Below are 24383 nucleotides of genomic sequence, written 5' to 3' on the forward strand. Positions count from 1 at the left end.
ATTAATTCAGAGGGGTTTAATTCTGAATAAACATGTATAATAAACAAATAATAAGGCACTAATAAGTGCATTCTTTTAGAAGGGCTTATTTTTTGAATGATTATAAAAATGCATTCTTTATAGAATGTTTGATTATATTTTATTGTAAACTTCATGAAAAAGAATACAAAGAATTGTGTTTAGCTAAGTAATTACCCAAATCAGTTGTGCACGCTCTCTCTCTCTCTTTTTTTTGCCTCTGAGTCAGTGTTGACTCAAGTCCCTGCAGTTTTCTTGGCAAGCCTTTTCAAAAGTGGTTTGCCGTTGCCTCCTTCCTAGGGCTGAGAGTGACTGGCCCAAGGTCACCCAGCTGACCTCATGCCTAAGATGGGCCTGATGCCTTAAACACTACACCAAACTGGATCAAATTAGTGTTATTTGTTCTCAGTTAATGAGATGTATATCATAGATGGGCCCCAGAAATAGCTCAGATGGCAAACAGAATAAGTCACTGTAACTTAAGTTTTAAGTGTAATAATATAATGCCTGTAAAATATAAATGCCGTTCTTAGAAAAAGTGAAATTTTTGTTTCTTCAAGATAGGATCCAAATTTGTTTATCTATCACATGTATAGACTGCCAAGTTGCTAAGGATTCCCAATCCTTTATGAAACAATATACAATAAAAAAAATAAGTATACTGTAAAAGAAAAGGTCCACAAACTAACAAAAATATAAAATTAAATTAAATTAAATTAAATTAACCAAACCAAACTATAATGAACCCAAAATGGAATCAAGGTCCAAATGTCTTCAAGATAACATTTAACCATTGGAAAAAAGTAGAGAGGAATTTACAACCACCATTTTAAGGCAATTGCTTTGTGTCCACATATTACTTTGAAGTACTTATATCTTCTTATAATATAGTTTAATTATATTCTGATGATCCTAGAACATATGGCTCAGAGAAATGTTAACATTTGCTGACAGTTTTGTTACTGCATTTTATTTTGAATGCAATAGTAAAATAAAATATTTTATGCTAACAAACTGAAACAGACCATATTTCTAAATGCCAATTCTGTAAGTAATAACAGTTTCTTTTAAATACTGGGGAAACAGTAGGACAGATTATAGTTCTTATGTTCTTCTTTCTGGCTTTCCTTAAGCAATTCTTTGACCATTGTATAAAATAGGGTAGACCAGACTAGTCAGACCCAATGCAAAAGAGTCCCTCCAATCTTAAGGGAAGGCCAATGGCTAGAAAAGAGATGCATACAAGCCTGAATCTACGTTTCCAGCCAATGTATAAAAAAAATAATTTTCTGGCTTACTGTTATTCTTTATGAATTATAACTATGACCATCTCACACATATTTTACAAATCTTCATTTTGGGAATAGAGCATCTTCACCCACCTTTTCCAAAAGTACCTAATCTCTATTGAGGTTTCCTCCAGGATAGTCCTGGCAGATTTAATAGCATCATTCCTTACTGACCAGGCTGGAAGCAGAAGACATAGCAGCGTAGTCTTAAACCGCTCAGGGACTGGGAGGTATATTGGAAGCAGCGAATTTTGTAATGCAGCAGCTTGCTCTTTCTCTCCAACTTTTTCTTGGAGGAGGAGATCAGGCAAAATAGGCTGTCTGTGTTTGATCCATGTTGTAGACTAAAACAACCAAATTACAAATAATGTACAGGTTGGAGATAGTTTAGCCTTTTTTATGACTATGACTCTTTTGGGCTAAATATACAGTCTCCTATGGGGTTACTTGATTGGTTAAACTGACCCCTTTTTGGTATTCAAACACATTGCCCTTTCCACATTGATTGGTTACAGGAACAGGGCCATTATGTCTGTTCTGCTTTATGAAATAAACATTTACATATACTAAAACAAACAAACAAAACATCTGAACTCAGCATTAAAAAATTATAAACTTTTGCCATATATTACTAAACAATTTTATCACCCAGTTGTGAATTGTTAGCAGATAATAGAAGAAAATTATAGCTATATAGCTCTTTCCTGGTTCCTGGATAGATGTGTGCTGTTGTTTCAGCTGCTCCTATCTATCAGTTAGTCCCATTTCTATTGGTAGCATTCTGTGGTAACTGCCTAATTCCAGTTCCTACTCATTCTTATTTCCTTTCTACGTAAATTCTTATTTCCTGATTAAATGCTAAATTCCCAGTAACAGAACTCAACGTAGTTTTTTGGCTTATTTATACACATCAGTTTCTAAGAAATTCTTGATGCCTTGAATCATGCTGAGAGTATATTTAGATCTAAATTTAATTTAGCTCCTTAAACTATATGAGACAAAAATGTGATGCAGTTACAATTTGGACAAATAGTAGTTAAGTTTCCCTGAATAACATCACTGTATGCAACATCCTGGAAATAACTCTGTAACTCTAACTTCTGCAGGTTTCCACCATTGAGACTGAAATGTTCCATACCCAACAAAAGACTTCTGTCAGGAAAAATTATTTTGCGCCAGAAATTGAAAAAGCAAATCAGTACTTAGGTCTTGATTGAAACCATTCCTGCTTCAAAACACAGCACTGCATCTGATATGCAACAAGGCATGGAAAAGATGTCTATTAAAATTTAGATTATAGAATCTCCAGGGGGTCCTTATATGAACAGATTTGTGAGCTGTGTATCAACTAGATTACAACTTTGGCATTACAGACTTTTCAGGCTGCTGGAATATACTATAATTTCCCCCCTTTGTACATAAAACCCCGTATTTTGGCATATTTCTTGATTAAATTAATTTGTATACTCCAAGAACCTGTTACTTGCAAAACTACACTCAGGTATTTATAAAGTTTAATTTGTTCAGCTTTAATGCAGCAGTTATATGTACTTAAACTTCAAGCATGTCTTCTGAAATATAATAATCTTAGCCTTCGGGTAATTTGTACTGAGACTTTCTTCCTCTGACAGACTGGTGTCTTCTGTTTTGCAAGACACGTGTCATAGTCTATGGTGGAAATCTTTATTACAGAATTTAGACGGCTATCGCTTCTTGGCCCAATTTTGAATCCCTTTGGGGGTAGATAAACTAAATAATTTTCTGTACAAAGAAGGATATACAGCAGCAAAACTATTTGAATCTGATGCTTTTTTAAAAGGAATTTTTCATGAAAATAAGAGCTGTACTCCAATGCATTATCTATTTAGCTTGCTATAAAAACTACTAGACTAATCTTTAGCTTGGCTTGATATAATTCCTAGCCATTGATTGTTTTGGAAGGTGGAATGGCAATGTCCAAGTAAGTCAGACATGTGCTCTTGCATTGTCCCTTATAAAAAGAAATTGGACGGATCACATAAGTCCAATTTAAGACAATGGAAGGTCAGTATGTAGTTTATCTACTTTCTGATCAAGAGTGACAGCATTACAAAGTAAGTTGCTAGTTTCTTTGCTAATTCAGTAACCCTTTGGTGCTATAAGTTTCAGCTGGCTAAAGGGAATAATTGCTTTTGTACTCACTAAGTGGTATTATTCTGGTTGATTGTGTCTTCTTATAGAGGTATGTGTGGTTAATGTCAGCTACTATAAAGTATCAATTTAATTACCAGATATTTAGCCAAGTATCAATTAGATAATCCATATGAGATCGACAAAAAACAGTATACTACAATATGAAGTACAATGAAAAAAATTAAGGAACTTTTTAATATGAGATTTAGAATTTTTAAGCTGCTTCTCTTTTAATTTCATAACACATGTTCATGTGTTCATGCATATGGGAAGCTAGAGAAGCACTTATAATACAAACAAGTATTCTGACCACTTAATTTTATACTCATTTTGTAAATGCTCTAATAGTAACAATGTTAATTGCTATTAAATATCCACATGGATTAAAAATAAAAAAGACAAATGTAAAAAAAAAAAAAATTCCTAACAGCTCATCAGTGGAAAAGATTGTCCAGAAAATGTAAAGATCTTTTCTGGAGATTTTAAGAAGTGTCAGAATATACATGATTAAGATTCAGTTTAACATGGGAATTCTGCTCCTGCTGATGACTGAACAGGATAATCAATTATATTTCTTCCAAGCAAATCTTGGTTTACTATTGAATAGATCTTAGCTTAACTTCATCATCTAATTCAAATCTTCAAAACTACTAACAGGGATGGAATTGCTTCTCTGGATTTTCTACCAATAAAACAGTAACAATACATCAAATGTTAAATAGATTTCTATTCAAAGGGACCTCTTCTTCTCTTCTACTCGTGCATCCTATTCTGTTCTGCAAATCTGCTCTGATGGGTTCCACACCTTTTCAGAACAGATGTGTGGAGATCAGCAAGGAGGTCGGAGAAATCTTTGTTAGTGGTGGATTTTTCCTTTAGCAGACACAGCTAAATATAATCCACAGTCCTATACCTAGATTATCCAAGTAAAGATAATAAAGTTGATGAACTCTGTTCTCCAATACAATAGAAAAAATTAGAGAAACAAGTGACTTGAACACAACAAACTATAGCAGTTATAGATTGCTCAGATTATGACATTCAGAAAATTTGAGGTTATTTTTGCTCATGCTCTCTCTGCAGTCTTACATTGTAAAAATATTTTTTACAAACAGGGACTTAGTACCTAAAAAATTTGTCGATAGCAATTAGCAACACAACATTTCTCAATGCTACAAATATTTCCTAAATACTTTTTTGTGTTATGTGTGCTCTGACCCTTCTCAAATGGTCTGAACTAAGTCTCAAAAGGCACCTTCTCTGGAAGGAGAAAGCATGATTCACTTCAATTACCTCATAGACCAAACTCAGTACTAAACAAAAAAATCCTTAAGGGTTATTCACATCATCCTAGGTAATTTCATCATTAATAGTTCAATCCCATTCAACAGTTTCCCATCAATTTCTTATTCTGATGTACCTGAATATAACAGCTAGATCATTAATGCCATTCTCTCACCTCACCTACTCCTCCCAACTACTTCTCAGATAAGTGTCTATGTGGAAATTCACATGTACTGCCAAGACTACCGTCTCTGATACCAGTAAAATACCAGGTAGATCTCACAACTTTTTCATTTTCTCATTCCCTTGCCATTAATAAAGCAGAGGTGAAAATACTACAACTGCTGCAAATTCACTATTCATTCTGATGAGTTTAAAATATACATCTTAATGCAAAGTATTATTTGAAACTAAATCCTACTAGGATATTCATGTTTATTATGCAAATAAAAAAATATATTTCAAAATGAGAGAATATAAAGAAAACCAAACAATACTCTAGCAACTCTTCTTGTGAAAGTTCTTCAAGTCTTTGTTCACTAGTCACCATGGCCAATTCATTTTTTAACTCCTGGATTTCCTTCTTCAGACGAATAATCATCTGGAAATATAAAATGGGTCACACTGATTAACAGTGAATATGTGATCTAGAAGTTAGGTGATGTTCTTTTCTATTTATACCAAATTGCTAATTTTTATATTTGCCTTCCCCCCAGCCCCCATCCTTACATTTTTTCTCTTTCTTTTATGAAAATTATATAGCCCTGTGAATTTAAATAATGGTATACTTTGGAAAAATGAAGGAGCATGATTTGGGGGAAGAGAAATTCCTCTCAGAGATAGTGAATACTGGACAACTAAGATTCAATTCTTTATAGGTTTAGCACTTTGAATTTGTATTCATAGTAGTTCTGGATTATGGGCAATATATTTCCACCATCTTTATTCTCTAAGGAGGCAATCTTTTGAATATGTATCTAGAAAAAAAATTCTATTGAATCTACAAGAGATTACTTTCAAGTCAGATTGCATATAGCTGCACTGTAGAACTTCAAAATGTGAAAACAAACTGGTTCCTTAATATTAGTGATTGAAAATATTCTGTATTAGATTGCTTGGTACATTAATGAAAATATTTAGTTATTGTTAATAATAATAGTACAATTTAGTTATTGTTAATTACAATAATGCTATTATTTATAGTATTACTCTATGTCAATAATGTACTAAATGAATTCATATCAAAAGCAGTTTATAGAAGAAATTCAAAATTAACCATATAGTTTGAACATATTTAATTGGAAGATTTTGTTGGTTTCATCTGCTTGTCACTACTATAATAGTTTCATCTCTAAAACGTAACTCAGATTACTAAAAATCAAATCAAGGGAGAAATCCCATCTGAATTGGGTAGAGATCAGAATTAGGATATACTCCTTGATCCCAGCTGTCTACATGTTGGGGATTATTAGCAAAACTAAGGCTAAAATAAAGTATACTCATTGCTAAAGATGTCAGTCCAGTCATTCTCACACAGAACTCATCCCACTTAGATTACTACAATATGTGCTACATTCAGGGACACCTGTTTTCTAAGCATTAAAGCAGCCATATCCTTTGCAAGCCTCACATAGCTGCTCTGAAGGCTGTCCCCACATGTCTGTGGGGTCCCCCCATTCTTCTGATATTAAAATAAATAACCACTGGGGCTATGCATAGACATGCATACAAAAATAGAGGGCACAGTTTTTAAAGAAACCACATGAGCCTTGCAAAGGGGTGCTTTAACATTTTGAAAAGATGTGCATCTATATTAAAATGCTGGATGAAACATCTCTTTCAAGTGGTTTGTACAGCCATATGACAGTTAATTTCATTGCTAAAACTTTATGACTTTATGAAAAGGAAAAGGAATTGATGAGTGCTCTTGGTCTTGAGAAACATGAGATGTAAATCTTTCTAAAACTAAGCAAGTTTGCTTGCATAGTGTTGGATGGGAGACTTTCTGGAAACACTATGTATGTTGCATCATGTAACATTTTTAATTGCTTATGATAAATAGGCCTCTATCATCATATGCAAGAGATACAATGCATCATCATCATCATCATCATCATCATCATCATTATTATTATTATTATTATTATTATTATTATTATTATTATTATTTAGAAATTGGTGTCATGGTTTATTATGTATTATCATCATACAGAGTCATTGAATAACCTTACCAATCTAGGATCAATTTCTTCATTTAGAACAGCTTCATTCTTAATAAGAGCAACTCGCTGAGCAAATCTACAGGTTGATATAGATTCCTAAAAGAAGAAAACATCTTAACATGCAATTGTGTAAACAGCTAAGTTTTCTACAATGTAAGAATCAAACCAGCAATCTTTAAAATACTCTTGATATACTTTAAGAAAAATGAATGCCAAATGAATTGAATATTGATTAAAAAATACTTTTGCTCTATTATATCTGAGGACTGAATTAGATAATAAGTCAACTGTCATCTGCCAGCAAAACTGGCAGCCCAATATCCACTCCCATATTTCTCCATAACATTAAATTCCTGAGATAAATAATGTGACATTATTATAACATTTATTTGTGTGTTCCATCATTAATAGGTTGATGCTAATGGAGAACACAAACATTGATAATTACTATACATTTCAAGGACTAAAGAATAAGGAGATAAAAGCAGAAACACCTGTATGTGGTATTTCAATTTCCAGCAACAAATCAATATTTGGTGTCACATTATTTTAGTAACTGCAAATATTTCAAAATTATAATTATTTTCATAACGGATGATAAATTATTTTATAAATAATAAGTCAGCAGTGATGTAAAGTGCAATGTAGCACATTGACCCTTATTGACATATTTTCATTTTTTTAAAAAGATCTCCATACGGTCTTAAATTTCTTTAAGTATATCTTTGATGATCCATCTCTAGTTTCAAACCTAATTACCTCTTCTTTAACTTCAGTCATATTTTCTTTTTAAATTGCTGATGATCTACTAGCATATGGTTTACATCAATATTACCTATTTGTATAAAGACATTACTAACCAGCTTTAGCATACATCTTATTCTGCTTCAATATTGCTATGGAATTTAGTGACAATTCTATCAAGACTAATTTTTAAAAACAACAGTGCCATAAGATTATTTATTTATTATTTATTATGACAGCGAGAAAGACAAACCCTTCAAGGTTTATTTAAAGATATTTTTTTATTAGGGGACTTTCACATACAAATAAGTTTCATTGAAAAAAAAAAGTTGTTTTCCTTTTCTATTTTGTTTTTTACTTTGTGTCTGGTTGTGCACTCAAGTAGCTAAAAAGCAGCCAAGACGTTAAAAAATTGGACAAAAAACCTAAGAATGCTATGTCACTGTCAGATCATTATCATACTGCATCAGTTATGCATTGAAATTTGAGCAGGAAAATGATAATATTAATATTAGAAAACAATTAAAATGAGAAATGGAAAATGGGAAGACATACATCTATGTTCCTTTTTTCTACTGAGAGTGTTGCAATCATTGTTGTCATGCAATTCCCTCCGAGGCTGTCTCTTAGCACTGAAGTCATCATGGAGTTTCTGTATGGAATGTGAGATCTGTTTTTTTCTGACAGAGCAATGATTACCTGCAATGAGGATAATAGTTAGAAAACCTTATTAAGCTCTGATGTGTTGCTCTTGATTACTTAAGATGAGTCTTCCTAATATTAGAAAATTTACATTAAAATTGAGTGTTTTGCATACAATTGCACTAAACATAATCTTATAGCACATATTTGGAGTAATATAAACCAGTGTATATATTAATGTGATGTTAGCCACAATGACAATACAGCAGCTGCAGGTATGTATGCTAAGACTCCACTAATCTAGTGCTGGTGATTATGTTTAGGCACAATCACTTCATTGTTTTATAACAAAAGTAGACTAGCTATGATACATAAAAACTAAACCAATTCATGTGAAGGAAAGTTTTATTTATGTACTTTGGTTACATAATCTTACTGAACGTTTTCAGGAAGTACCATACTCTGTTTGACAAAGAAATTCAAAAGACCGCCAAGAGAACAATATTGAGGAAAGCAGCACAACTACTTCAACAGTTTATACATCTTGCAGACTTCATTGATCTTGTCACCACACTTGAAGGCCAGTCTGAGAAACTTTTTTGAGGTCATTAACTTTGTTATATTTTTTAGCCTCTGAAGGCTCCAGGCAGTATGATTAGTCATGCAATTACCTTGCTAGATTGATGGAACCCAATGTTTTGTCCTTGGGATATTAGGGATCCTCTCCAGAGCCAGTACTGTGAGAGTTATGATCACCTGATTAGGAAAATACCTTCACTGATGATAGATTATGATCTACTCTGCTACAAAGCATATGTCTTATACTGCACTGCCAAATGATTGAGACCCCACAGTTCAAAAAGCAAGTGTATTGCTCATTGAGATATTATTCATTTATCAACCTGTGTTTTCCAAGTGTTTCCTTGCTAACAAAAATATATTGACAGCCATGTAAAAGTACCCATATTTCAATGACTTACTGAAAAGCACTTCCTTGAAACTGTTCCACTATATTTGTTATGTAAAATAACATTACAATATTACTGATTGTCACTACGATATCTAAGAGCAGAGGATGGAAGATATTCAATTTTCCTAATCATTCTTAAATCTAGTAAATTGATTTAAAGGGCCACTTCTCCTTTTGATGACCAGCATTTTAAACAACTGATCTCTACGATGAAGCATTTATTGTTAACACCTTTTGTCTTGCTATTTTATCTTAACTTTGGCCTTCCATAAGCTTCCAAAGCCTCGCGAGAAAGCCACATGCAATTTGGACAAGGCTGCACATGGCCTCGGGAAGAAGGCCTGGCAGAGCCAGCAGCTGCCTCGCGGAGGGCCAGGCTGGGTGTGCCTCATCAGCAGTGGGAGGAAGAAGACAGCAAAACTCAGCTGGGGTGGCAGGGCCAGCAAAGCCCAGGGCCACAGGGCCGTCAGAGGCAGCAAAATGCAGGGTGGCCAAAAGGGCAGAGATGGGGGGGGACTGGCAGGTGGGGGGAGTTGAAGCGCCCCTGCAGTCCTAAGTGCCCAAATTTTTATCACGTGACTATGGGGGCACTTCAACGGCCATAACTTTGGGGACCGAGGTTAACTACAATTCATTCAGTGCTGCCGTAACTTCAAAGGGTCACTGAACAAATGGTAGTTGAGTGAGGATTACCTGTATATAAAATTACCATTATTAAATTTCATTATGTGTTATTGAAATGGTCTAAAAAGAAGGTCTATCAATTGGTACAATATACTAAAGTGTAGTAGACATTTTACCACAGAGAAGCCACACTGAGACCCATCATGTTCCTTGTCTAAATAAAAAATAAATCAAGTGCCAACTACAACAAAACATGAATATTCTAAAACAGTATGAAAAAATGAAAATTGCATCAGCTTTACCTGTTCCAAATAATGAAGAGACAGATTAATATATTTGGCCTCTGTCAGCTGCTGGCCTCCAACTCCAGTCTTTGCAACACGCTCTGAACCAGCCAGATCCACTAAGTGTAATTTGGAGCGCCGAATGGTTGCTGATCCTGGTTCTTTGCTTGAGATATGAATGGTGAAAATGCAATGTGAACGTGTGGAGGCTTGATTCATTGGAGTCTGTGAGAGAAAGGATTTCCTAAGCCTTATTTTTAATTCACAGTCTAAATGCTGCTGATTATTTAGAAATACAAAGTGGTTCAAGTTAAAACTGAGGTCACAATGATGCTTTGAAACTTACCAGGTACAACCCAAACACCTCATAAGAGTTCCACTCACAGTGGGCTGTACTGAAGGAAGGGGAAAAACAATGGTTGATTCCTCCTTCCCACTACACACCCTGCAAACAGTTCAAGGGAGTTTCTTATCTATCAGAACAGGTTTTCAGGGAACACCAGGGGGAGGGAGGGAGGGAGGGAGAGAGAGAGAGAGAGAGAGAGAGAAATATTTTAGGGCACAACTAATTTAATCTAGTCCAAAATCCCATTTCTCACAGTGGCCAACTAAGACTCTGGGAAACAAGCAAGACATAAAAGAAATATACTGCCAGAAATATTTGGCCTATTCTGCTTTTGAACAAGGAGATTTGCTTTGTTGCTCAGCCTGTACTTTTCTTTTTTTTTAAGCCATCTATGCCAACATGATACATTATCTCATTATCAGTGCCAGATTGGTCCTTCTCATCTGAGATCCTATGGATGAGAAGGCCAACCAGGTGTGTATCACTGAAACCTGGTTGTGTACAGTGGGAGGTGTTCATCTCTTGACAATGTGCCCACCTGGGTTTTGGGTTTGGCATCAATTGCAACCCCAGGGCAGGAGGTGAATATAAAGGAATATGGAGATGACCTTGGAAAAGGAACACTAATGAATAAAAGTTGCTGAGATTTATTAAGATTAGAACTCCAGTTGTACAAGTCTTAGCTGGACAAGTTTCTAGTCCAAGACCCTTGTTCTGCAGGATCCCACAGGGCTCAATCCTCTCATGTCTATGCAACATCTACATGAAATAGCTGAGCAAGGTCATCTGCTGACACAGAGTTAGATATCTTTTGTTTGTTTATTTAAAGAATATATAAGACTATAGATTTGATGCCACTCAACTATAGATTTTAAACTTAGGGTTTCCCCCCCCCTTGTTTGTTTATTTGCTGGCCTTGAAGGAAAGGGTCTTCTCTTATTATCTGAGAGTAGTTTGAGCTTGTGAATCAATAAGTGGACAGGGCCATCAAGGAAGTCAGTGCTGGCACCCATGTATCAGATCCACATCCTTTCTGGTTGGTTAAGGCCTCTCAGGAGGTGACAAACAGCTGGGTTCAATTGGTAGTTAATTCATCTTTGAGAGAGGTGGTCACCTGGTCTGCTTCAAAAGAGGCAATGGGGCAACCTCTTCTAAGGAAGCATTCACCAGACCCAGCAGTGTTGGATAATTTTTGACTGGGTTCCAATCTTCCCTGGTACATGATTCCAGAGAACCCTGGAGGAAGCAAATTGTTTGGACCCTTTTCAGTTGGGCTTTGGGTCTGAGTACTGCACTGAGATGGCATTGACTGTCCTGTGATGGTATGATTTTCCTGGTCCTGTTTAATTTCTTGGCAGCATTCCCTTCTGGACCACCTCTAGGGGTGGGGAGTTGGGGGGCACTGTTTTGTAGTGGTTCTCCTTCTTCCTTCAGGGCCAGTTCCAGCTTGTGTTGGTAAATGGGGAAAGATCCAGCCCAAAATCCTTGTTTTGCAGGATCCCACAAGACTCAGTCCTCTTCCCATTTTTATGCAACATCTACATGAGTAACTGGGCAAGGTCATCTGCTGGCACAGAGTCAGGTATCATTTATTTATTTAAAGAATATATAAGACTATATATTTCATGCTGCTCAACTATAGATTTTAAACTTATAGATTTTTTTTGCATTTGTTATTTATTTGATACTAGTATATCAGTATTACTATTATAACATTTTAAAATGAATGTACAGTCTGCAATCATTGGAATCATATTATAAAAGTAATTGAACCTGCCCATTCTTTCAACTAAGGACAGTGGGTTATACACTCATGGATGAAAGAGGGGAAAGCAAAATTAATGTTTTTGAGCTCTACCATTTTTTTAGATGCACAGTGACCAGAACTTTGTAGATATACCAGACATTAAGGAAATCAACCCTGATTGCTCATTGGAAGGATCGATAATGAAGCTCAAGCTCAGATATTTTGGTCACCTAATGCGAAGAGAGATCTCTTTGGAGAAGACCCTGATGCTGGGAAAGATTGAAGGCAAAAGGAGAAGAGGACGGCAGAGGATGAGATGGTTAGATAGCATCACTGAAGCAATGAGCATGAAACTGAGCAAACTCAGGGAGGCAGTGAAGGACAGGAAGGCCTGGCGCAATATGGTTCATGGGGTCACGAAGAGTCAGACACGACTTAACGACTAAACAACAACAACAACAATTCACCTTCATTTCCTTTCTTTTACCCTTGTACTTCATTTAACATTTGACTACAGCAAATGCATTCACTCTTTTAATTTAACCCCCCCCCCCCCCCAGTTTGGAGACATCCTTTTGGAAACTTTTGCTTGAAATAATATGATATCATCAACAAACCTGATGACCTGATACATCATCCCTAAAACCAGCATATTTATGAAAAAATTATAAAATGTAAGTTTTGGTGGTAAAATACTTCAGACGCTAAAATGTGCAGAATACATAGGTATTACACACACAGATGAAAAAAGTAGATAAAAGAGAAGTACTGCTTTCATCTTTAAGTATTTAAAATGTTTACATTCATTAAAACATATGTGAAAGCTGCCAAGAATATTTGCTCTAGGCACTTTCCAAACACAAGTAGCTAAACAAATACAGCATAGACATGGTTTCCCAAATTGAAGGAATAGAGAAGCACAGCAATAAAACCTTTTACTGAAACATTTCCTCTCATTAAAATAGGCTAAGTTTGCATTAAAAGAAAAAAAAATACTGAGTTCAGACTTAACTGCAAGCTGGTTTTGATTTAATAAAATCTGAGATACTTCTGAGATACATTTCTCCATGTTTTGAGTCAATATTTCATTTTGTTGTTAGTTTTGTTGTTGTTAAAAGATAGTAAAATGCTGCAGCAAATTATACAAGAAACAAAGCTTCTTCCATGTTGATAGATTTACATTGTTTTGAAACAATGTTTTGAAACTAAACAGATCAATAACCACACTCTTTGGTTTACATCCATTTCATTTTTATTGACTAAGTGTGAAAGAATGTGAAATTCACACTGGATGTTTCCCTGTCTCAACAAATAACTGAGTTGTGAAGTGATAGCAAGAAGACATGATTATAAAATTTGTCTTGAACCAACACTTAATGCTAGGAAACAAGATCATATTCTTGATTATTAAATCTAACAGAATGGTATATACAGTCCACCTTCTCTTAAGCTCTCAGAGAAAGAGATACACAAATGTTACATTATGTCATGTACCATGTACAAAGTTATATTTGACTTCCATCACCATGTCCTCTTGTGAGCAGAATTTCTCTATTTTTATACAGTGTATAGCCTGTGTGGTGTTTCCAGTTACATATGCATATAGTATATACCATTCTGATAGATTCTTCCTGCAATTTATTTATTTATCAAATTTATATGCTACTCATCTTACTATACAAGTGACTCTAGGCGGCTTACGCATAAAAGAGGATAAAAACAATAAAAAATCTTTACAATATATGTATGTATGTATGTATGTATGTATGTATGTATATATACAGGGTTAAAAGACGAGGGAAGCAACATCAAACCACCAACCACCCCTAGTGCTGCGATCCCCTATTAGATCCCCATGCTAGGTGGCAGAGCCAGGTCTTCACGCTCTTCTGGAAAGTCAGGAGAGTGGGAGCCAGCCTCACCTCAGGGGGCAAGATGTTCTACAGGGCGGGGGCAACAACAGAGAATGTTCTCCTCCTTGACCCCGCCAATTGAAATTCTTTAGCTGATGCGGTCCACAACATGCCCTTCCTGCCAGACGGGGTGGGATGGGTGGATGTAACTGGGACGAGATGGTTCCTCAGGTAACCTGGGCCCATGCCATGCAGGGCTTTAAAGGTAATAACCAAAACCTTGAATTGGACCCGGGAGCAACTGGCACCCAATGTAACTCATGCAGCAGAGGTGTTACACGTGCAGCCCTAGAAGCACCCGTAACTGCTCATGCTGCCGCATTTTGCACTAGTTGTAGCTTCCGGATACTTTTCAAGGGTAGCCGCATATACAGCATGTTGCAGTACTCCAAATGGGAGATGACCAGGGTATGAATGACCAAGAGAAGGACTTCCCAATCCAGGAAAGGGCGCAACTGGCATGCAACACGAAGTTGAGCAAAGGCCCTCCAAGCCATGACTGCCACCTGCTCCTTGAGCAGGAGTTGTGAGTCCAGGAGGACCCCCAAGTTGCGCACGGGTCCGTCTGGAGCAGTGCCACCCCATTCCACAAAGCAAGGGCCTAGGGCTCTACCGCTCCCCTCCCACCAACACTGATTGCAACTGACCTTGGAGGAAGGAGAACCACTGCAAAATGCTGTCTCCCACTCTCAACCCCTTAGCTGCTCCAGAAGGATACCATGGTCAATGGTACCGAAGGCTGCCAAGACATCAAGGAAAGCTAGGAGGGATATACCACCCCCCATTCTGAGCTCGCCAGAGGTCACTGACAAGTGTGACCAAAACTGTCTCCATAAAGTACCCAGGTCTGAATCCTGACTAGAAAAGGTCCAGATAATCTGCTTTTCCCAGGACCCTCTGAAGCTGGAGGCCAACCACCTTCTCAACAACCTTCCCTAAAAAGGGAAAATTGGAGACTGGATGAAAATTGTTCAGATTGGCTGGATTCAAGGGTGGCCTCTTGAATAGGAGGCACACCACCCCCTCTCAAAGAGGCATTTACCATTGCATGGATCCACCCACATGCTCCCTCCCTGGCAGCCTTGACCAACCAGGAGGGGCATGGATCTAATGCACAGGTGGCCACACACCTACAGCTCTGAAAAACCTGTCCACTTCCTCAGGACCAACAGGCTCAACCCCTCCCAGATAACATCACAAGATCATGCCTCCATCACCTTCATAGGACCTGCCCAGCTAAAGTCCAGCTCAGAGCGGATCCAAACCGATGATAATCAGTCTCGATGGTTTTAAAAGGGAAGGATTAAGCTATCTATTGATACTGATATAGATAGTTGTTTATTATCTCTTAAATCATAGGCAACATGCCTTAATGGTAGCTGGGAAGTGACAGTGGAAGGAAGCTATCCCTCTATCCCTTTCTAGTCCAGGCTTGTGCACTTTCCAAATGCAGTTGGTCATTATACACACAGAATACTGAACTAGATGGATTTTGTAATATATTTGTAATTTATTATTATAGGTTTGTAATATATTATTGTCTGGCAAAGTGGCACATCATAAGATATAGACCACATTCCTTTCCAATGTTTTCAATTTCATTTCAGATATGAGGTGTCTTCATCAAATGCTCAGAATGGAGATCTGATCTCATTATGAATCTGATATAAATATCTAGTTGAACCAGAGTTCACTGGCAATGTAAAATTTCAGTACATATACACCTACCTCCATTCAATATGAATGCCCACCCAGAAACCAAGAAAAAAATCCAAAATCTTAGCATAAGACAAAATTCCCACAAGGTAAATGCTTTGGAAAGCAGAAGCCATATGAAACTGAGACAACCTGAAATGTGTCTATTAACATTGTACAAATGTTGGATAATCATTTCCACTTAAAAATAGATTTTGATTTGTCAAACTGAAAACTCACCCATTTTTGTAAACAATATACAATACGATTTACATTGGATTCACAAGCTCCGTTAAATATTTAGTTAAATATATTTAGAAGCAGAAATTTAGAAAGCAAAAGCAAAGCAACGGATACTTTAAGAATGAAATTTAGCTTATAAAGAAATAATGAATTCGACTGAAATTTCTGAAAAGATTAGGCAGATATTTTACTAGAGAGCTTTTTGATTGTGACAACGTAAGAGATGTTCATAAGATGCTCACCTCTGCAATCATCCTGTTTGTGTCACCTAAGAAAAGCAGGTTCAGAGCTTCTTCTTCATTGGTTGCTTGCTGCAAAGAGAGATGTTTCAGATGAATGTTCTGATCAGGATCCTCCATTATTGTCACCTTTCTACATGAAAAAATTAAAAAGTGAAAATATGTATGGATTTTAGTGTTTTAATCATAAATTATAAAGAAGTATTTATTCAAAAATTTTGCAAAGTTTTGCTAGTAAGTAAATGTACTATTTTCTTGATCACATACATGCATACAAACATACATCTCTCCCTCTCCAAATGTTTAAGACGTAGTAGCTCTGGCTACTAACAACAAGGTTTCCCAATAAATGAAATGTGTATTTCAGAATGATTTACTCCATTGAGAGAGAAAATTGAGTTGTTCAATATTAAAGATATAAAACATTAATAATTTTCTTATACTCCCCTTCCCTACTCCCTGTGATGAGGAGGAGAAATCTTTAGCAGATTCTTGATTTGTAAATACGGTAAACCAGGAAAACTAGTTTAAAGAAAATTCTACTTTGCTAAACAATCAAGCAGAATGCTTGCTGTAGGCTTGTTTAGACACTGGGTTCCCTGGCAGAAGAATCTAATGGGAAAAGGAAGTCAGTATGAGTCATAATTATTTAAAAAGGAAATAGAAATGGGTATAATCCCAGAAAACTCAATGAAGAAAAAAGATACCAAATGCCAGAGTGGCTGCATAAAAAGTAGAGCTGTATTGGAAAATAAAGGACACATACAAAATTCAAAGGTAGTAAAGATTTCCCTGAGTCAAACTTGATGCTTACACATACATGGTCATGTAGGTTTTTTAGCAACAACACTGAAGTGGCTTCTTATTGCCTTCTTCTAGGATGGGTTTCTGTTTTTGTTTGCTTGTTTTTGCTTTTAAATTCCCAAACTAGTCTTCAGGCATGGGATTTCTTGGTTCTCTCCCAGCGAAGTATTAACCGCATTCAACCCTGCAAAGCTTTTTGACATCAATCAAGATTGGATAACTATTTACAGGCTAAAAAACATATACTTTCACTGTAGAGATCAGGCTTTCTCAATTGGGGTTCCATGGAACCTTAGAGTTCTGTGAGAGGTTACTAGCGGTTCTGCAATTTTTTTTAACTTCGCACACCATGCAATGCTAGCAGTCACAGCAGTGGGAATTACTATCTGTTGCATCTCAGTGTGCATGGATTGTGTAGGTTAGAAGTGAATTGTATTCTGAAGTTTTTTATATTTTTTGCAATTTTTATGCAGGAGTTCCCTGAGGCCTGAAAATTATTTCAAGGGTTCCTCCAGGGTAAATGTGATGGAATATATCTACGAAGGGGGAGGTGGTGTGAGGGAATACCACAGAGACCAAGGTTCTCAGGAAGGTAGGAGCACATTCCAGGAAAGAAGAGGGGGAGACAAGAGACAACATAGTCCAGAGCAGAAGTGTGGGAAGAAGAAAGTTAAGATAACCACTCCCTAGATTCTCCCAGAGTATATCTATTAGGTTAGCATAGTACATTTTTGGTCTGGCAAGATTCTGTCTATATGGTGTAAGCAATAAAGAACTGAACTTGGCTGGATTGTTTCCCTGTTGTTCTTGGGCTGGGCTGCACATCAATCTTGCCAGACTCATACTCCCAAGAAAGGGGAGGAAAATCTGAGCATGGCCACGGATTCTCAAGGAACACCAATAACTCCACAGCATCTAGCAGCAGCTTTACTGCTGCACCAGCAGCAAGTGGATGCACGGGTCAATAGCGAGTTTTTAACAAGATGGGCAGTGACAAATTTATTTTTATATATATATAAAAATACAAATACAAATACAAGCCATGATGCAACAGCTCAGTCAAAACGTCCAGCAACCCACAGGTGGACCAGCAGCAGGGGCGCAGACACTGCTTTTGTGCTCTCTTGGAAGCTTACCAGAGAAATATGGAGAGGATGTGGACCAATTAAGAATCTTCCTTACTCAGTGAGATATGTTCATGGACAGCAGACCCACACAGTTCCCAACAGACTGTACCAAGGTGACCTTTGTATTAAGCTTGTTGAAGGAGTCAGCAGTGAAATGGCCCATTCCCATGATTTCCTCAGGAGATTTAGAGGTCATTTTGGCAATCACATCCAGAGGGTCACAGCCAATCAGGAATGGAAGAGAGAAATAAGGGGGCATCTGAATGTTCTGGAGAGCATACCTCCTACATTCATATAATGTATTATCTCTTGCCATGGAGGTAGAAGGCTAAAACATTTTAGCAATCAGAATGACCATAGAAAATCAAAGCTTAGAATGGGCTAGTAATATTGTTGCTGTTACTGAATCATTATACAGACCAAATATACCATAAATATGAAGAGTCAATATATTATTGCTTTAAAGAACAAAATATTTTAATGATGAAGTCTCCAATAGAAGGAATATAACACCATGACCATGTCTGATTGGTTGTACTGGCAATCAGCTACCAGTCAAACTCAGGTAATAGACTTCTGGAGATCACTCTACCTAGTTTGGTCCTGAAGAATGCAGGATGGTTGTGGACTTAATGTTTTCTGGGACATGGTACATTGCTAAAGAAAGGAAGTAAAAGAAACTGCAGCCAGTGAGCCATTTGGGGAGTAACCTTTCTAAATAATTGCATATTTTTTCAATTCTTTTCATGTGCCTTGGGAGACTCTGTGCATAGTCAGGTAGCGCTAGGTATGTCTAGGAAATATAGACCAGGTTACTGAAAGCTAAGAGCATGTTGCTTTCAGTATTAAAGCAGATAGCTTGGGAACTGTAATACCTTTATGGACCTGGAATAATAAGTGACACGATATTTCTAAAACAAGAAGTCCTCAGATATTCTGTTCTTTACTAATTCTACAACTTGGCTGATGCAACTGAAGAACTTATACAGCTCAACTTGGCTAATATTGTTTTACGCATATTCCACTTAGCTTTAAAGGAAGTCTACAAGTCTTTCCATCTACTTAGCCAAATGGAAAACATTCTTTGTTTATAAAGAAAACAAAAAACTTGTTTCTGCCTCCTCTGTCATTATGAATAAATTAGCAGTACTTTTCCACATCAACATCCAAATTAGAAATAAAACACATATACATTTTTACTTGTAGAAAGGAATTAGAAGATGAACAGAAATAAAGCTTTCGATACAATTGCAACATGAGAGATAAAATATTGGATAGTGCCATTATTTCCAGTTAATTTTTTTTTCTATCTTGACAAAGAGACCTTTTAAATAGTATTCCCACCCAATATAGAGTCTTCCACTGTCGAAAAAGGTTGCATTTACTATTCTAATATTCATATTCACACACACACACAAGCAAACATATTAATATAATATATTAATACATACACACATACATACATATAACAGGGATACAAAAGTCTAGTAGCAACCTAGATTCTACTAGCAGTCTTTGCAGGCCAAAATGCTCTCTCTCTGCAAATGGTTACAAAAATCTGTTGAAGCCCTGTCCAATGTGTAGATGTGATTTTTTTTATTATTATTTGTCCATGAAAAATCTAGGAAAATTACATTATAGTCTTGAATTATTTATTTCAATGCTATTTATTTGATTCATTATATAGAATTATGAATTTGAAATAAAAAATTAGACACAAAACCAGCAGTATTATTTGTCACAGCAATGCTACAGAACTTTAATTTGATTGAAACTTTAATTTATTTTGATATAATACACATAGACAGAGACACATAGAATGTAGCAGGTCACCTAATGAGAACTGGAACTAGGGGAAAAGGAAAACAGTTGTGCTGATTTTTAAAAAAATGTATTACTCACGGTAAGTCTTCTAGTTTGGAGGCTTCATGCCGTGGATCTAGCAGATCATAACCACACTCATTGTAGATTTCTAAATAAGAAATATGTGTGGTATATACTTTACTGCTATCCTGAATTAAAAGGAAAAAATATATTCAATAATTGTCTAAAATTTGGATATTAGCTAATTTGTGTTTTTACTTTAGTACTGTATAGGCTTTATGTTTTAATTATTAGAGTTTGTCTTCTCTATCTGGCTAGATATCTCCAGTACATATCATCAAAAAGACATCCATGGTAAGGAATTCCAGCAAGATAAAACACCCAAAATACAAAAACACTAAAATACAATCCATCCTAACGATACTACATTAAAATAAAACAGACTGAGCTATCATCAATAACCCAACTAATTAGGCTAAAAAGTAAAAAAAAAAATAAGGTACCAATAATGATAACAACAGATGGTGAATCAATTAATTCCCAAATGTTCTCCAAAAAAGCTCAATTTTTGTCATACCTTGGAAAGCTAGTAAAACAGGGGCCAATCTAATTTCTGAGGGGAGACTGTTTCCTATAACCAGTGCAATAACATAGAACCCACTCACTTTACTGAAATGGGGAACAACCAGCAGCTTTACCAGGGACAAGTATAATATACAGGTCAATTCTGGTTAGGGAAGGCAATCCCGCAAATAACTGGTGCCAAACTATATATGGCTATAAATGTCAAAACCAGTATTTTGAATTGCATCTGGAAACCCACTGGCAATCAATGGAGGGCCTGCACCACCAGTATTATGTGCCCTTGGTAACTCACGCCTGCCAGTTAGTAGGCTGCCACATTCTGTTCGAACTGCAGTTTCTGTGATCTTCAAAGGCCGTCCCATGTAGAGTGCCTTACGGTAGTTTGTATGAGCAGTAATGAGAGTATGAGTTATTGTTGGGAGGTCCTTACATTCCAAGTAAGATTGCAACTGGTACATCAGCTGGAGCTGGGCAAATGCTCTCCTAGCCACAGTCTCTACCTGTCAAACCCATGAGTCCATGTAATGGTATGTGGGAATGACTTTGGGAGATGGGGGAAGAGCACAGCCAGGAGAATGGTTGGATAAGAGGCAGCTTAGCCCGCAGAAGGAATGTGGGCATGGCAAACATCTCAGAAGGGACCCTCTGTAGTTTCTTGGGCTGTAAAGGTGACGGAGGAGAAATGTACTTTCAGACTTGCAAGATTCTGTTAATGTAACCTTACAATAAAGTAGGTTTAGTTCAATTGGGTGTGCTTCCTGTCTGGACTATCTCTCAAGGCTGACAGTCCAGGAAAAATCCCAAGCACAGACCTGCTCCTTCATAGCAAGGGAGACTCAGATCTTTTGAGCTGCTATGATTCAGGGATTAACTGTATTACAGTTTTTAAGAGATGTCAGGTAAATTAGTATTAACCTATTTTAAAACAATGTTTTGAGTGGATGGCCATATAAATTGATTGCCAGGTTGATTTAAAACCTTAAGTCAGCTTTCTATGATACAGTACCATTCCTGTATGCATAAAACAATAACTTAGTTGCAACTTGACAATTATGCAATGGCAGAAGGACATAAATAGAACTCAGGGGGACATAAATGTCCGAATTAGCTATATCTCAAATGGTTAATGAATTGATAAATGTGTTATTTCAACCTTTAAGCAAAATTTCATGTTTTCCTTTATAGAATATGATGGAAATTACCCAAGTTCTTTAATTTCCCGATACAGAAATATACAGAACCTTAATCATCCTGAGACTATCCGATTCTTTTATTCCCCAAAAATGCTTTCTCATTCATTTTTCATATTTCTAATTAGAAAAATAAAATGTTTACTATCTCTTGTTTGAAGTTAATTAATAAAAATATTTTTCTTACACTGAAACTTTACCCTAGTTTAGGAAAGTACAATACAAACTTGTGCATAAACTTTATTAGGGAAAAAATTATTAAAAATACAAAGCATATTGATAAGCATGTTCCCTCCAAAACTCCAAGCAAAATTCCCCTTCTGTTTTAACTATAGCTAAGCATTATTCCTATACCAGTATTAAGCATAGCTAAGACTAAGATTTCTGTTTCATAAAGACTTTCCCTAGCTTCAAATTCTGGTATCTAGATAAGTAGAACCCTGCATAGCCTGTGACATCATGCTTACTTATCAAAAAGGTAAGAGAGATAGGTGGAACACATAATCCTGTAGTCACTGCAGAAGTACTACAGTGGTACCTCGGGATACGAATTTAATCCATTCCATGACTCTGGGTGTATCCCGAGTTGGTCGTAACCCGAAGCAAATTTTCCCATAGGGTTCAATGTAAATCTGGTTAATCCGTTCCGCCCTCCGAATTTGGTCGCAACCCGAGGCAATTTCCCCATAAGGTTCAATGTAAAGTACAATCCATTCTGAAACATATACATTTTATTTTTACACCACAAAAACATGAAAAACAGTGCAACTGGCACAGCATGAAGAGGGAGAATGGGGTGGGGAGGCAGTTATTGGTTGGAGGGAGAGTCCCCTTCAGGGGTTTCCTCTCTTCTTTGCCTCTTAGCTGCAGGCTCAGTTCTGGGGAAAAACCTGTCTAAAGTCTGTTGTTTTTTCCTGCACTGCATAACCCGCCGGAAATGAGAGAACACGTTATCGTTCATAAGATTCAGCACTCTGCTTGTCACAGTTCTGTTGGGGTGGTGCTTATCAATGAAATCCTGGCACTCATTCCATTTCTCCATGATGGACTTTATCGCATCACAGCTCACCTCCTCCCCCTCCTCCTCTTCCTCAGTGGAATGCTCCTCGCCCAGCGCCTTCTGTTGCTCACTCTGGAGCTCAGCAAGTTCTTCTGTGGTCAGCTCCTCCTTATGGTCCTCAACAAGCTCCTCTATGTCCTCATCATCCACAACCAGACCCATGCTCTTGGCCATGGACACAATCTCCTCCACTACCTCTGCATCAGACCCTTCACACTCACGTCCAGCAACACATTCTGGCCACAGTTTCCTCCAGGCTGAGTTTAAGGTCCGGCAGGTAACATCTTCCCAGGCTTTGTCAATGAGGCTGATGCAGTGGAGGACATTGAAATGTTTTTTCCAAAACTCTTTGAGAGTCAAGGATGTTTCTTCGGTGACATTGAAACACCTGGTGAAGAGTGCCTTTGTGTACAACTTCTTGAAGTTGCAGATCACTTGCTGGTCCATGGGCTGCAGAAGAGGTGTCGTGTTGGGGGGGAGGAACCTGACCTTTATGAAGTCGTACTCGGCGTCCATGTCATCCACCAAGGCTGGAGGGTGTGCCGGGGCATTGTCCATCAGGAGAAGGCACCTTTCAGGCAGCTGGTTCTCAGACAGGTATTTTTTAACACTGGGTGCGAACACCTCGTGCAGCCATTCCATGAACTGCCTTGTGACCCACGCTCTCGCATTGGCCCTCCACATGACAGGCAGTCTGGCCTTGTTCACATTGTGCTCCCTGAATGCACGAGGGGTCTGGGAATGGTACACGAGTAGCGGCTTAATCTTCAGGTCGCCGCTTGCGTTCGCACACAGCAAAAGGGTCAATCTGTCCTTCATGGGCTTGTGCCCTGGCAGTGCCTTTTCCTCCTGCATGATGTAGGTTCTCTTTGGCATCTTCTTCCAGAAGAGCCCTGTCTCGTCGCAGTTGAACACTTGCTCAGCGACGTATCTTTCCGCCTTCATGAAGTCCTCAAATTCTTTCTTGTAGGCTTCTGCAGCAGCCTTGTCAGAACTGGAAGCCTCACTATGTCTTGCCACACTGTGGATGCCACTTCTCTTTCGGAATTTCTCAAACCAGCCTCTGCTGGCTTTAAATTCCTCACTTGCTGCGCTGGTAGAGGGATTTGTCTGCAGCAAATCACTGTGCAGCTTCCTGGCTTTCTCGCAGATCATAGCCTCACTCATACTATCACCTGCCAGCTGTTTCTCATTCAGCCACACCAACAACAGCTTTTCCACCTCTTCCAGCACTGGTGTCCTCTGGCTCGTTAAGATCGACACTCCTTCTGCCACATCAGCTCCTCTGATGGCATCTTTATTCTTGAGAATAGTCGAGATGGTCGACTTCGCCATCTTGTACTCAGAGGCCAGATCAGTCA

General features: G+C 37.4%; 1 protein-coding gene across 1 annotated transcript in view; it reads right to left on the reverse strand.

The window, feature by feature from the left end:
- Positions 1 to 24383, reverse strand: part of KIF6 (kinesin family member 6) — a 166145-nt gene that overhangs the window by 119920 nt on the left and 21842 nt on the right. The window contains exons 5-10 of the mRNA XM_088131852.1: positions 20266 to 20375; positions 16436 to 16565; positions 10268 to 10474; positions 8285 to 8428; positions 6995 to 7081; positions 5261 to 5364 (exon numbers count right to left, since the gene is read on the reverse strand). Coding sequence (XP_087987978.1) covers positions 5261 to 5364; positions 6995 to 7081; positions 8285 to 8428; positions 10268 to 10474; positions 16436 to 16565; positions 20266 to 20375 — 782 coding nt within the window. The remainder of the gene's footprint in view (positions 1 to 5260; positions 5365 to 6994; positions 7082 to 8284; positions 8429 to 10267; positions 10475 to 16435; positions 16566 to 20265; positions 20376 to 24383) is intronic.

This window comes from Python bivittatus, unplaced genomic scaffold, assembly GCF_059951505.1.
Source record: "Python bivittatus isolate LINGU-HERP-01145 unplaced genomic scaffold, Pbiv_v1 ctg000020_np1212, whole genome shotgun sequence".
In the NCBI taxonomy this organism is placed as follows: Eukaryota; Metazoa; Chordata; class Lepidosauria; order Squamata; family Pythonidae; genus Python; species Python bivittatus.